At 39.1% G+C, this 15,000-nt stretch overlaps 1 protein-coding gene, 1 long non-coding RNA gene and 1 pseudogene across 4 annotated transcripts in view; 1 reads left to right on the forward strand and 2 right to left on the reverse strand.

The window, feature by feature from the left end:
- The first annotated feature begins 3,020 nt into the window (after positions 1-3,020).
- LOC135224326 (transient-receptor-potential-like protein) overlaps positions 3,021-15,000 on the forward strand; it is a 41,917-nt gene continuing 29,937 nt past the window's right edge. Inside the window, exon 1 of one of the 2 annotated variants that reach the window (XM_064263226.1) lies at positions 3,021-3,179. Coding sequence is in view for 1 of the 2 variants with exons in the window: in XM_064263225.1 (XP_064119295.1) it covers positions 11,042-11,100 (59 nt within the window). In the remaining variant the exon portion in view is untranslated. Of the gene's footprint in view, positions 3,180-11,026; positions 11,101-15,000 lie in introns of those variants that run through there. The other variant, XM_064263225.1, reaches the window with a different exon arrangement.
- Positions 9,938-12,733, reverse strand: LOC135224328 (uncharacterized). 2 transcript variants are annotated; one of them, XR_010316705.1, is made up of 2 exons: positions 12,465-12,733; positions 9,938-11,790 (listed from the first exon to the last, which is right to left on the reverse strand). It is a non-coding gene; the product is annotated as an uncharacterized LOC135224328 (long non-coding RNA). The 2 variants fall into 2 exon arrangements; XR_010316704.1 differs by lacking the exon at positions 12,465-12,733 and adding an exon at positions 11,887-12,450.
- The window catches only part of LOC135224913 (uncharacterized), a 2,190-nt pseudogene continuing 11 nt past the window's right edge, over positions 12,822-15,000 (reverse strand).

Below are 15,000 nucleotides of genomic sequence, written 5' to 3' on the forward strand. Positions count from 1 at the left end.
CAAATAGTAAACATCCTTCACAAACAGCCTCCAAAATCTCCGACGCTGCACTAACGAAAGTAAACAAAAGGTCACTAAACAGCACCGGCAGGATTAGTAACATCACCTCCGGAAGGGGAAACCGTACAAAGGAAATCCTACAACGAGGTGAAATCAACTGAAGGTAAACGGTTTTCAAAGCTTTACTTTTTGTCATTTTACATTCGTGACCAAATGCTGCATCCCACTCACGGAATGTCTTGGCAGCTGCGCAGGCGCAGGCGCAGGCGCACGTATTGCCGAAGACTGCCGGATGTTCGGAATGACGGTTCCGTTTCACGACCAGCGAGGCTGACTGGTGGTGGGTGCGGTCGTTATCTGGCTGGGTAACCCACGAGAAAAATATAGCTAAAAAAGTAGTGTAACAACGGCTGAAGCCATGTAAGAAGTTGAAATTTATATACATATAGATAACATATAAGTATATACATAATATATATCGATATCTGGATGGGTTACCCACGAGAAAAATATAGCTAAAAAGTAGATGTAACACCGGCTGAAGCCCCATGTATGAGGTAGAAATTTATATATAGTGTATATATATATATATATATATATATATATATATATATATATATATACATATATATATATAATATGTACGTAGACCTCCAACAGGAAATTATCCTTCCCGGTTAAGATTCGAACCCACTTTGAAGAAATCAGGTTAAACGTCCACATGGCCAAGAAGGGTACCGTGAAATTATTTCATATCTAATATTCTAGTTCTCACTAGGTAGAGAAATTGTATCGCCATTGACTAACATAAAGAAAAGAATAATTAAACTATGACTCGAAACATCTCACGTGGATAGAGATGAGTGACCTCATCAACTTAAAGTATCTCGATTTCCTTCCGAAACCTTGAAGTCCGAAGAAAGAAATAAGTAAAAAATTGAGGCGAAGTTTCTTCAGCGCAATCGAGTTTTCTGTACAGGGTATAATTAAGGCCGCCGAAAATAAATCTAGCTTTCGGTGGTCTCGGTATAATGGTGTATTAGCCCTGGGCCATGAAACTTTAACCAAGGCCCGGTGGTGGTTCTATATCGTTGCCAAACGCATGATTATGGATAATTTTAACCTTAAATAAAATAGAAATGACTGAGGTTACGGGGCTGCAATTTGGAATGTTTAATGATTGGAGGGTGGATGATCTACATACCAATTAGCAGCCCACTAACTGCAGTAGTTTTTAAGATCTGAGGGCGGACAGAAAAAGGGCGGACGGACAAACAAAGCCATCTCAATAGTTTTCTTTTGCAGAAAACTAAGACGGAGATACTCCTATTTCTTGTATAGCGTCGAACCGAGATTAAGGAAAGACTGGCAGCCGCTGGCTCTAACTGAGTAACCCGAAAAAAGCGGGACGCCATATCATAAAAACTAACCATAGGATCTTTTTGAAAATAATCTCATTATGTTTCCCACACCCTAATTACCTGCTAAGAAAATTTGTAACCTAACCTAATCTAGGGGGACGGCGAAAAATACCGCGGCTGGCGCAATGCTAGTATACAGGTTGTCCATAAAGTCCCAGCACCATTCTGAGCAATAAATACTTGCAATGGTACTGGGACTTTATGGACACCCTTTCCACCTCGGGAACGTCCACACTGGCTTCAATATCGAAATAACTTCATAAGAAATTGACTAATAACAAAGTGACGCATATTTCTTTTTTCAGACTTATTCTTCGAGAGGCTCCTTATTTAACCAAAGCGAAAAATATACGTATCCTTTCAAAATTTCTTTGAATATGAAATCGAGATAATTTCTCCTACTTAAAAATTGAATTTGGAAGTAGAATAGAATATGGGACCTAGGAGGTCATTCAACGCTGGAACGGAAATTGACAGGAATAAGGTTTAAAAGGTGTAATTGGCGAAAATCACACAGTTGCACTATGAAACCATCGTCAGAGGGGGTGTAAGGTCAGTTGGAAGAACGAGAATATGAACAGAGGTACAGTAAAAGGAATGAAAGGGGGTTGCAGCAAAGGGCCGAAGGGACGCTGCAAAGAACCTTAATGCCTTCAGTGTACCACGTGAGGTTCACTGATAGCACTACCCCCCGTTCCGGAGATAGAAGTGTTGTCGAGATTATTTCAGTGTTAAAAATTGATTCTGGAGTCGAGGTCGAAGCAATATCTGTCGTTTTATGTTGATTTTGGAAATGAAATCGAGACATGTCTGTCATATAAACATGAAAAATGGCTCAGGATCAATTCCGCCATTTAAACTTCTGGAATATAAGATCAAGGTAAATTCTGACACTTGAAAATGACTTTGAAAATGATAGAAAGAGGTGCCCCTGCTAAGTGAAATCGCTTATAGGAATTAAACAGAGATCACTACAATGAAAAGTAGATGAAGATTAACTCTGTCGTTCCAAATTCCTTTCAAAAATATAGATCGGGTCACCTCTGCCATTTATATAGAAAATGACTTCAAGTAATTTGTGTCTTTCAATATTCACTTCGAGATTAAAATGGAAGCGAATTTCGCAATTTGCAATTGAAAATGAGATCAAGATCAGCGCTGCCATTTGAAATTCCCCTCGAAAATAAATTCGAATCAATTCAAGAGATTTAAAATCGCAAATAAAAAAAATGATCAATTGTGCCTACTTAAAATTTCAGTTCGATATAAATATTTTGACTTGCGTCTGCCTTTTGTAAGAGTTCTGGACGTGTGAGATCGGGATCGTTGGATCAAGTGGAAATGCCTCTCACAACAGATCAACAGATCGATTATTGTCGCAGACAGCACACAGGCGTTCCTAGAATACCTGCCTGTCTCTGTCCTTTCCTGAAAAGGGGGTCTTCTTCGTCGGCGGGGCGGGTCCTCACAGGTGCCCCGATAAGGCTTTGCTCATGGTCGGCCATGTGCAGAAGGCGGCAGCCGAACTGAACTAAATACTTCCAGGTGTTTGCCTGTTAAATGGATCAGGGAAGCCGTACGCAAGCCACTATATAAACCTGGAGCCACGTAAGCAAGCCAGTCTTTCTGTTACAGTGCCACTGTGAATCCAGCTCCCCACTGGTTGCACTACGGCATATTCCAGCGACCAGCAGGCCCAAGTGGTTTATGGCACTGGAACTGCAACTGGCTCCCTGATTGTCTACTTCTTTGCTCTTGGTAAGTCAACTCGGGGGAAAGAGGATGATGCTACTTCCAGGGAATTAAACTTCAGGGGGAAAAAGCATCAGCTGGGAGGAAAAGGCTTTAAAACCCAAGGGATATGGAATCTAATCCTAGGGAAAGGATGGTCACCCAAAAGAGAAAGTATATCAGTTACATGATCAGAATGCTCTAAAGGGTATTACAGCGGAAATTATAGGAAGAAGGGCGAAAGCTGAAGAAGGGTAGTGATTGAAGGGTTTTTGGAAGAAAGCAGGTGAATGAATGGTTTCAATTCCTGTTCGGATGACAAACAAAGATTTTTGCTGTTGGGCCATTGTGAGCCAGTACCGATTCGTGACTGACTGACACACCTACACACACACAGACTGTAAATATATAAATAGCTAGATATATAGATAGATAGACAGAGATATATATGTGTTCGAGTGTGTCCACGTGCGTGGGTGTGAATATTATATATATATGAAATGTGTGTGTGCGCGTGTGTATGTGTACATATGTGTGTCTCGACAATGTCTCATTAAAGGACGGAAGCGCTCGATACGAATTCTGCCTATTATTTTTCCTGTGGTGTTCGCTTACATCATGAAGTCACGCGCATTCACTGTGATTTTTTAAGCAAACACACACACACACACACACACACACACACACACACACACACATATATATATATATATATATATATATATATATATATATATATATATATATATATATATATATATATATATACACACACACACTCGAATATGATATAGAAAGATGAATGGTCTATATGAAGTAATGATATGCTTATATTTCGGCAGCAGCATCAAAATACATATAAGCAGAAAATTGTGTGAGTGGAAGAATATGCACCCTTTGATACTAAGCATACGTGTGTTTGGTTGTGACATTCAGTAATTTTAAGTTGAATCGTTTGATGTAATAAATACAGAATATGTTGCGTGTGCAGCTTTTGCATCTGCTGGCGAAGTATTGAAATGCTTTGATTTATTCATTATCTATTTTGGTGAATCTTGTTTATTTATTCATGTCACTGTTAAAGCAAATGTATTCCTCCGTACAAGTAACTAATAAGGTGAGGTTACACTAGGCTTCACCGCACGCTGCATACGTAAGACTCATCACCAACTCCTCCCAAATACTTGTTAGCCCCGCCTACTGGACTGCTCATCAAGACTCACGCCACACCACTAACTTACCCTAATGAACTGTCCAGTAGGCCGGGCTAACAAGAACTTCAGAGGAGTTGGTGACGAGTCTTACATATGCAGCGGGCGGTGAAGCCTAATGTAAACTCACCCTTACTGTCACCGCCTGTACTGCAACTACTCTCGGCCTGTGATTAACATAGGAGTGGCTTTAACCCTGCTTTCAGTTTCTGTTTCCTCAGTATGTTAAGTCTTACTTCTCTTTATTCTTTGAATGACCTTATCATCCATCAGAGAACACACGACTGGCCCCATATTTCTAAAGTTCACATTTTCAGAAAAATTGTTACTGCGTCCAGAAGCGTCCCTTTAATTCACCTGACTGGTTGGATTTGAAAAACTACCACAGTTTAGATGAAGACATGTCTTTCAGTGTTGGACAGACTTAGTTTGTTATTACTAGTTTTCGAACACGCGCACGGACGCGAGCACACACACACACACTCACTTATAGTGAACGTTAAGAACATGGAATAGTGATAACGGCAGGATAAAAGTCATTGTTTCAGTATCAAATTATCTAAGCGAATCGAGGAAGTCAACTCAAGGCTAATAAACGTAAGGACTTGGGCAGCATAACGATTTTGAAGTGTGGGAAACAAAATCGAAATTTAGGAAGAATTAAGACAGACCTAGCAAACATGAACCGAGTGCCGCACACACCACTTAGCCATGACAACCACTTGACTGATTACACTCTCTGGAGGTGGAGGATGGGGTCTGAAAATACATCTCTCTATCTCTCTCTTTCTCTTTCTATATATACACACACAGATAGTTATATATAGATATATATATATATATATATATATATATATATATATATATATATATATATATATATATATATATATATATATATATATATATAAATCCAATGTAGCACGAAGGAACACATGCTTGAGAATATCCTTAAATCCATGATAGAAAGGTGAATGAAACTGGGTACTTGGAATAAGTACTTTCGTAGTTTATTCCTGTAGAATATATATATATATATATATATATATATATATATATATATATATATATATATATATATATATATATATTTCATAATGGCCACAGCTAAACTGCTTAATCTCCCGTGTTGTCTCCAATGAAACCCTTGAAATCTGAAAGGAAGGGAGCGAAGAAATCCTCTCCCTCCCAGCTGCGGTTTCAACCCTACACTGGTTTAGATCGCTGACGCTGAGGGCAACGTGGTTAAGCTTATAAGCTGAATTTCTGCTCTAATCGCGTATTTGGGTCTATTGTTAAAATAATGCCACATAGACTAGTGATTTGAAGCCGCTCCTTATGAGCAAGAGGACGGGGATTTGAATCTAGAGAGATACGGTGCGATTTTGATATATTCTGTAGACCTGGTCAGGGAATTATACACCTGGCAATCAGTTGATCATTGTAGGTACAGTAGATTCACATCAACCGTGCATTTGATATCTAGGCCAGTCCCTTACGACACTCCTGATTGGCTGTTGATAAGCCAATCACAGGGCTGGAAACTCTTAGTCTCTCTCGAGAGTTCACATAGGTAGGATGTATGTTCCACCTCTCCTGAAAGACGCATCCATCAGGAGAGGTGGAACATGCATCCTGCCTATGTGAACTCTCTCGAAAGACTGAGAGCTTCCAGCCCTGTGATTGGCTTATCAACAGCCAATCATGAGCGTCGTAAGGGACTGGCCTAGACGTCAAATGCACGTTTGATATGAATCTACTATAGTAGCCGGGATGAGTAAAGGCATGTGGTGGTCAGCAACCACGTCAATAAGTAGGTACTTACTAAGAGCCAACCTCTAAAGTAAGAAAGGCGAATATAGATGATAAAAAGAATAAGGCAAGAAGGCTTTCTCTAAAATTATTCTTCTTCTCTGGTTCATTGGTTAAGCTGCACGAAACATATTCTTCAATGAATTGTTTATATCATATGGCATCAGCAACTGCTGCTGGGGATATCAAGGTTTATGTTCGTAAGAACTTGACGGTGTAATCTAACAGTGATGCTGATGTACTGCAAAATTAGATTGAATCTATTACCAAGATTATATCTGTAATATATTTACATACATACATATACATATATATATATATATTTATGAAATATTGGTAATAGATTCAATCTAATTTTGCAGTGCATCAGCATCGCTATTAGAATACACCGTCAAGTTTGTAAGAACATAATCCGTGACATCCCTAGCAGCAGTTGCGAAAGCCATATAATAAACAGTTCATTGATGAAAATGCTTCGTGCAGTTTAACCGACGAACCAAAGAAGAATGTTAGAGAAAGCCTTCTTTCCTTTTCCTTTTCATCAACTTTTCCCTTAGTTTTGGATTTGTGTGGAACCAACGCTAAGAGGATGCGAAAATGCAATCAATAGCCTGTGGAACAATAAGGTACATGGTTTAGATAACAGACCAGCAGAGCTCCTTAACAATGATTGTTTTGTTTGTTTGTTTGTATGTATGGTGTTTTTACGTTGCATGGAACCAGTGGTTATTCAGCAACAGGACAAACAGCTTTACGTGACTTCCGAACCACGTCGGGAGTGAACTTCTATCACCAGAAATGCACATCTCTGACCCCTCAGTGGAATGCCCGAGAATCGAACTCTCGGCCAACGAGGTGGCAGGCCAAGACCATACCGATCACACTACTGAGGCGCCTCCTTAACAATAACGACCTGGAGAACAGAAGAGAAGCCAACAACATGGGAAACGGGGAACATTATCCCGGTACATAAAAAAGGGAAATAAGACAGACTGTGCTAATCATAGAGGAATTACACCTCTGCCAAACTGCTATAGGGTACTAGCCAAAATTATAAAAGATTTAGATCCTTACACTGAGACAGCATTGCGAGAATATCAATGTAAATTCAGAAGGGGAAGATCACGAATCAACCAGATTTTTACATTAGACAGATAAAGGAAAACACTGGAAGTATAAGAGAGATATGGAGCAGGTTACTGTAGACTTTGAGCAAGCGTATGATAGCATCCATAGATTAACAGTGTGAAATGTTATAATACCAGAAAAGCTTATAAACTTGGTAAAGATATGCTACAGGAAGAGTGAGAGTTGTGTCCAGGTGGGAAGGAAAAAGGGCAGAATGTTCTGAAATTAAAACAGGTTTGAGAAGGGGATGCCTCCTATCTCCAGTGCTGTTTCATCTAATCTCAGAGAAAATAACGCAAAGTATCGAGGAAGTCCTAGATTTTGCAGATGGTGTTCATTTCTTAGGTGCATATATACAAAATACAGAACGTTTGTACATACCACTCAAAGAAACAGCTGCCAGGCTGGGACTGGAGATCAGTGGAGCTAAAACCAAAATGATGAGACTGTCAAGGTACAACCAACAACAACAACAAAATATAGGATACTGAGAACGTGAGGGGGATTGAAATATCTAGGAAGTATGTTAACATCCAGAAATGAGAGAGAGAGAGAGAGAGAGAGAGAGAGAGAGAGAGAGAGAGAGAGAGAGAGAGAGAGAGGAACAGATGCTTTTTACAACATCTTATAAAAAGAGGACACATCACAAGGTCTACCAAATTAAGAATTTACACCATTATCAGCCCAGCAGTGCTATGTGGTTGTGAGACCTGCACACTGTCTAAACGTCAAAAACAGAGACGACTGGTTTTTGAAAATAGAATTTTGCGTAGAATAACAGGTCGCATCTACGATATAAATGAAGGTGTTTGGAGGAGAAGGCGCTATAATGAAATGGGAGATTTAACCACACAACCGCTAATAAATGGCTACGTAAGATCGCAGTGGATACGTTTGACATGTGGTTAGAGTTGAATATAAAATTTAGGCCAATGGCCAAGCACTGGGACCTATGAGGTCATTCAGCGCTGATATGGAAATTGACAGTAATAGGTTTGAAAGGTGTAACAACTGGAGTTGCATTATGAATCAAATGTTAGGAGAGGGTGGAGAGTAAGATAGAAGAAAGAGCATATGAAAGGAAGTACAGTTAAAGGAACGAAAGTGGTTGCAGCTATAAGGGCCGAGGGCACGCTGCAAAGAACCTTAAGTAATGCATTCACTGTACCGCATGAGGTCCACTGACGGAACTAGCATACCTTAAGGGAGACATGTGAAGAGGGGAGAATTCCTGAAGTGTTTATGGAAGGATCAGTAGAAGGGAGAAGAAGACCGGTGTGGGAGACCGGAGATGAGATGGAAAAAGAATGTGTAAAGAGGTCTAAGTAAAGTGCGACTAGAGGAGGAGGAGGATCCTTTAGGATTGGAGGAGGATCCTGAGAGTAACTGGAGAGATGCAGCACTCAACTAGGGAACGTGGAGAGGTTTGGTGCAATCGGCCACGGGCCACCAAGAGGCCCGAGAGCCACCGTAGTGAGTTGAGTGAGCGAGTTGTATAGGGTGTCCATAAAGTCCCAGTACCATTACAAGTATTTATTGCCCAGAATGGTACTGGGACTTTATGGACACCCTGTATTTGTGTGGCTTTATGAATTCACTTCCTGGTGTCATTTTTTGTTTGTTTGTTACTTTCTCTCTTGCTCAATTTGATGTGACAAGTGTTTATTGCAGTTGTATGATTTCTGTTGATATAGAATTTTTTTACGAGGAAATGATGACGAACCCAAGTTCATCTTTTTAAGGGGATTTACGGGGATGATTAGTCCGCAATAGGATTCATCCCTTCGTAAATCCTATAAAAAGATGTACGTGTGAAGTCTTCTCCATTTCCTCCTGAAAAAAATCTATAACTATATAAACAGAAAACATACAACTGCAATAAACCCATGTCACATCAAAGTCGGCAAGAGAGAGATTGGATAATAGTCTGCTATAGTAAATTCACATCAACCGTGCGTTTGACGTCTAGGCCAATCCCTTACGACGCTCCTGATTGGCTGTTGATAAGCCAATGGCAGGACTGGAAACTCTCAGTCTCTCGAGAGAGTTCACATAGGCAGGATGTTTGTTCTACCTCTCCGGAAAGACATATTTCAGGAGAGATGGAACATACATCCTGCCTATGTAAAATCTCGAGAGAGACTTGAGACTTTCCAGCCCTGTGATTGGCTTTCAACAGCCAATCAAATGCACGACTGATGTGAATCTACTATAGGACGCGAGGTCACTGACTATACAAATACAAAGTAAACACACACACACATATATATATATATATATATATATATATATATATATTATATATATATATATATATATATCAATTAACTAAGAAATAATTCGCTTCCGTGTTTCACGGAAGTACCTGCATTTCTGACTCAAACCGGGATCGAACGCAAGTTTCTGAAATGAAAGGAAATGAAAGGAAATGAAAGGTCAGGGTGCTGCCAATTTGTGACAGATTGTTAGCGCCATGGCCTTTCATTTGAGAGTCAGAAACACACACACACACACACACACACATATATATATATTATTACAGTCGTGAGAGAGAAGGGTAATTTACCAAATTAGCAGGTGGGTTCAATGGACCATAATAATACAAAATAAAGGTATTTGAATGAGAATACGATCAAACAAGATTTAAATATAATAATGCAAAAAGTATTTACAAAACAATAGGACAAAATAAATAACAAATGACAAGTGACAACCACGTCTCGAAAAGTAATCGTACTTGAAATTAAGAACACTTGAAACAAAGCACAATTCGTTATTAAACCCTTACAACAATATCACTTATACTTAGCTTATAGATACATCACAATAAAGTGGACTGCTTCCCTGCCGGACACCAGAGTCCTTGGTTTAGTTGCTGAGTGGAGACTGATTCAAAATTACATTTAGGGGTCGAAGAAAGGTAGGATGGGCGGAGCAAGTAAGAACAAGGAGTGTGAAACAAGACCAACAAGTTTCTTGGAAAGGACAAAGGAAAGTGGTATACAGGGGAAAACAGTCAGGCAAAATATATACAATAATTATAATTATGTGGAAGGTGTAATACCTCCCCATAGAGGATCAAGCCCAGCGGAGTGGCTTGATCAAAGTTAAACACCTTCCTTCTCCTGAGAAGGTTGAGAATGGGCCCGTGACAAGGCATCAGCAAATACGTTGTCGCTGCCCTTGAGGTGCTTTATTTGAAGGTTGAAGTTTTGAAGATATAAAGCCCATCTTAGTAATCGCTGATTATGGGCCTTGGTGTGCTCAAGAAAGGTGAGGGGGTTGTGGTCCGTATAGACATGGATGACAGGAGCTCCTTGTAGATAACATTCAAACTTTTGGAGAGCAAGAACCAAACTTAAGAGCTCCTTCTCTATGGTACTGTAGGACAACTGATGAAGCTTGAAACTACTGGAGGTGTATCCTATTGGGTGGAGTACCCCATCAATTTCCTGCAACAGCACTCCTCCAGCACCAGTGTCGCAAGCGTCTACTTGCAAAGAGAAGGGTTTAGAAAAATTAGGACTGTGTAAGACTGGCTCACTACTCAAAAAATATTTTAAATGTTCAAATGCTGCCTGACATTTCTCATCCCATTCATACTTCTTTTTAGGGCTGGTAAGACTATGTAAAGGGGCAGCTACTGAAGCAAAATTACGGCAGAACTTCCTGTAATATGAAACCATACCCAGAAATCTTTTAAGGGATTTCCTAGTCTTAGGTTCTGGATAGTCAAGAATGGCATTAACATTTGCAGTTTTAGGCCTGACATTACTTCCACCTACAATATGTCCCAAGTAAGTAACTGTAGCTTGTCCAAAAACACTTTTTTAAATTTATTGTTAACTGGGCTTCTCTTAATCTATCAAAGAGCATATTCAAACTTGTCATCAGCTCCTTCCAAGAATCTCCTATCACCAATATATCATCTAGATATGCAAATACTCCCTCTAGACCCTGAATGGTGTAGTTAATTATGCGTTGAAATGTGGATGGGGCATTTGTTAAACCAAAAGGCATTACTTCATACTGGAATAACCCAAAAGGAGTTATGAAAGCCGAAATAAGCTTGGCTCTAGATATTAACTTCACCTGATAATACCCCTTGAGGAGATCTATTTTAGCTACATACTTTGCTTGGCCCACAGAGTCTATAATGTCATCTAGACGGGGTAAAGGGTAACTATCCTTAACAGTAGCAGAATTTACTCTCCTGTAATCTGTACACAGTCGCATGCTGCCATCCTCCTTTGGTACCAATAGACAGGGAGACGCCCATGGTGACTTGCTTGGTTTAGCTAATCCAGTTCTCAGAAGATATTACACTTCTTCTTTCATTACTAATTTCTTGGCCGGGCTGATGCGATAAGGGTGTTGTCGTATGGGAGCAGTTCCTGGTAGAAGTTCGATGTCATGGGTGAGAACTGTACACTGACCTGGATTTTCTCCATAAAGTTCTGGGTAAGAGCAAATAAGGTTTTGAAGTTCTGTTGATTGAAAAGGAGAAAGATGTTGACATGAGTTTTCAGGGTAGCATCATTATCTACAAAACGCCACGAATAGATGAATTCAGGTTCACTTACTTCAGGTTTCTCGTCCTTGACCTTAACATTAACAATTTTGTCTCCCTAACCAGTTTCAGTATTCCTGGAATGATACCTTTTAAGCAAATTGGCATGGATAATTTGAGTACTTTTCCTTCTATCAGGGGTTTCTATCACATAGGTATGGTTATTGACATTTTTAACTACTTTATATGGACCAAAGAATTTGGAGGAAAATGGGGATCCAGGGATAGGAAAGTATGCTAACACAAGATCTCCTGGGTTGAATTTCCTAATTTTAGTTTTTTGATCATAATTATTTTTCATTTTAATCTGAGCTTTGCTTAAGTTTTCACTGGCTATTTTACGGACTTTGGAAAGGGTTTCCTTAAAGTTACTCAAATATTGTTGAACAGTTACAGTCTGATGAGAGTCTGGGGGCTTTAACCATTCATCTTTAATTAATGCAAGGGTCCTCTTAATAATCTCCCATATACCATTTCAAAAGGAGAAACACCTAGGGATTCCTGGGGGGACTCACGTATAGCAAACAACAAAAACTTTACTCCTTCATCCCAATCAAGATTGCTCTCTAAACAAAACTTTTTTTAACATACTTTTAAATGTTTGGTGCCATCGTTCCAGGACTCCCTGAGATTCCGGATGATATGCAGATAAGCTATGTTTTATATTTAATTCCTTCAGGATTTCTGAAAAGAGTTACTGTAAAGTTAGAACCACGATCAGTTTGGATATCCTTGGGGATCCCGTAAGTAGTAAAGAAACTTAAAAGGTGTTTAGCAATATTTTTGGCAGATATATTCTTAAGTGGGATGGCCTCTGGAAAACTAGTACCGGGACATAAGAGTTAATAAATATTGGTTACCACCTTTCGTCTTGGGCAAGGGTCCAACACAGTCTATTACTAATTTCTCAAAGCCCCTTTACAGCCTAGTATAGGCTGTAAAGGGGCTTTAGGAATTACTTGGTTAGGTTTACCAGCTATTTGGCATACATGACATGTCTTTATGAAATCTCCTACGTCTTTCCTCAAATTAGGCCAATAGAACTTATCAAGTATTCTATAGTAAGTTTTGTATTGTCCCAAATGACCACCTGGTCCATCATGTGCAATTTCCATTATATGAGTGCGTACCGAAGAAGGGACAACAATTTGGTATTTCTCACTCCAGGTATCGAGATTTGAATAGTTAGAAGGACGGTAAAATCGCATTAGGATACCATTATTATGATAAAAAGAAGGGGATTTATTCAAAAATTTTATATCAACAGCCTTATCATGCAAACAAGATAAAGATTGATCAGACCTCTGGGCAACTATAAGTTTATCTCTAGACATTACCTTAGCTAAGAATCACTATCTACTTCAAAGTCATTTACCTTTTCTCCTGCTTGGGACCGAGTGACTATATGTGTTGGGGCTTGTTCAAGATCTAGCTTATCCTCCATGGGGGTATCAGTGACAATTAAATTTGGTACAATTAATTTCCCGGCTAAATCATTACCCAATAGCAATGAAACTCCTTTTACCGGCAATTCTGTATCAATCACCCCTAATTCAACTTTCCCTTTTACAAGTGGGCAATCAAGGTAAACACTGGCAAGGGGAATGGATGAGATTCCAGTAAGATCCCTTACAACCACCTTCTCACCTGTTAAATTATTCTCAACATTAGGTAAAGCCTTACTATGCAACAAAGTTAAAGCAGCTCCAGTGTCTCTTAATATAGTGACCCTAGACTTCTGTTCTTTCTCCCCCAAGGTTATTATACCTTCAGACTTAAAATCATCAAATACATCGGGTACATTAGCTTGCACATGCGAAACAGGTTTAATCTGGGAGGTTGAAAATTTTACGTGGGTTTCATAAAAACATTACGGTAGTTATCAGATCCTTTACATTTAGGTCTTTACAATTACGAATAGTATGTCCTTCTTTCTTACAATAACTACATTTAGGATTATCAGAACCTTTGGGATTATCCGAAATCTGCTGGGATTTTCCTGAAACTGGTTTTTACAAATACCTCAGCTTTTTTATTAGGAATACTCTTATGTATTAAGGAATAAGTGTCAGCCAAGGAAGCAGCCTTTAGTAAATCTTTCTCCTGCCTATCTTCAATATAGAGCATTACATTAATGGGAAGTTTCCTTTTAAATTCTTCAAGAACCATTAAATTTATCAGTTCTTCAAAAGAAGTTACTTCAGCACACTTAAGCCATTTCTTGAAAGCTCTAAGCTTGTCAGAAGCGAATTCTAAGAAAGTTTGGATATTTGATTTACATAAGTTACGAAAAGCTTGTCTATATCCTTCCTCTGTTATGGAAAATGCATCTAAGATTGCTTTCTTAACCTGTTTATAATCATTAGTATCATCCAGATGCCTAACAACTTAGCAGCTTTACCTGACAATTTAGGTTTAAGGAGCCATACCCACTGTTCAACAGGCCAATTAAGGTGATTAGCAGTTTCCTCAAATACCCGAAAATAATCCTCGGGATCATACTCTGTGAATAAGGGAACTAACTTTATATTTTTAGTCAGGTCAAAGGGAGATAACTCTTGTTCAGTTTGCCTAATCTGAAGATTGATTGAAGCCCTCTCTTGTTCCACCTTTATAGCTAACCTAGCTTCTAATTCTAATTTAGCTTTTTTCCTCTCTAGCTTGAAATTCTAACTTAGCTTTTTCTTCTCTAGCTTGAAATTCTAACTTAACTTTTTCCATTTCAAATTTTTCTCTTTCTTCCTTAAGAGAAAATTCACTTCTCTTTTCAGCGGCTTGCAAAGCTAACTCTTCCTGTCTTAAAGCTAACTGAGCTTTTTCACGGTCTAACTGAGCTTTTTCACGCTCGAACTGAGCTTTTTCACGCTCGACTGCAAGACGTTCAAACTCTAATTTTTGTTCAATTGTAAGGGAAGGGGTTTCTGGAACAAGATACTGCCTAGCTTCGTCACCAAGGTTCCAATACGCATATAGTGGATCTATTATCACTTTCCCAATGTCAAACTTACGCATACTAGAACGTAACTCAAGGTCTAAATGCCTAGCTACTTCCATTAATTCAGATTTTTTAGCATCGGTAAGAGTATGCAATTCAGAGGAAGGATCCCCCACAAACTTTTGAGTATTA

The sequence above is a fragment of the Macrobrachium nipponense genome, chromosome 12 (genome assembly GCF_015104395.2).
Source record: "Macrobrachium nipponense isolate FS-2020 chromosome 12, ASM1510439v2, whole genome shotgun sequence".
In the NCBI taxonomy this organism is placed as follows: domain Eukaryota; kingdom Metazoa; phylum Arthropoda; class Malacostraca; order Decapoda; family Palaemonidae; genus Macrobrachium; species Macrobrachium nipponense.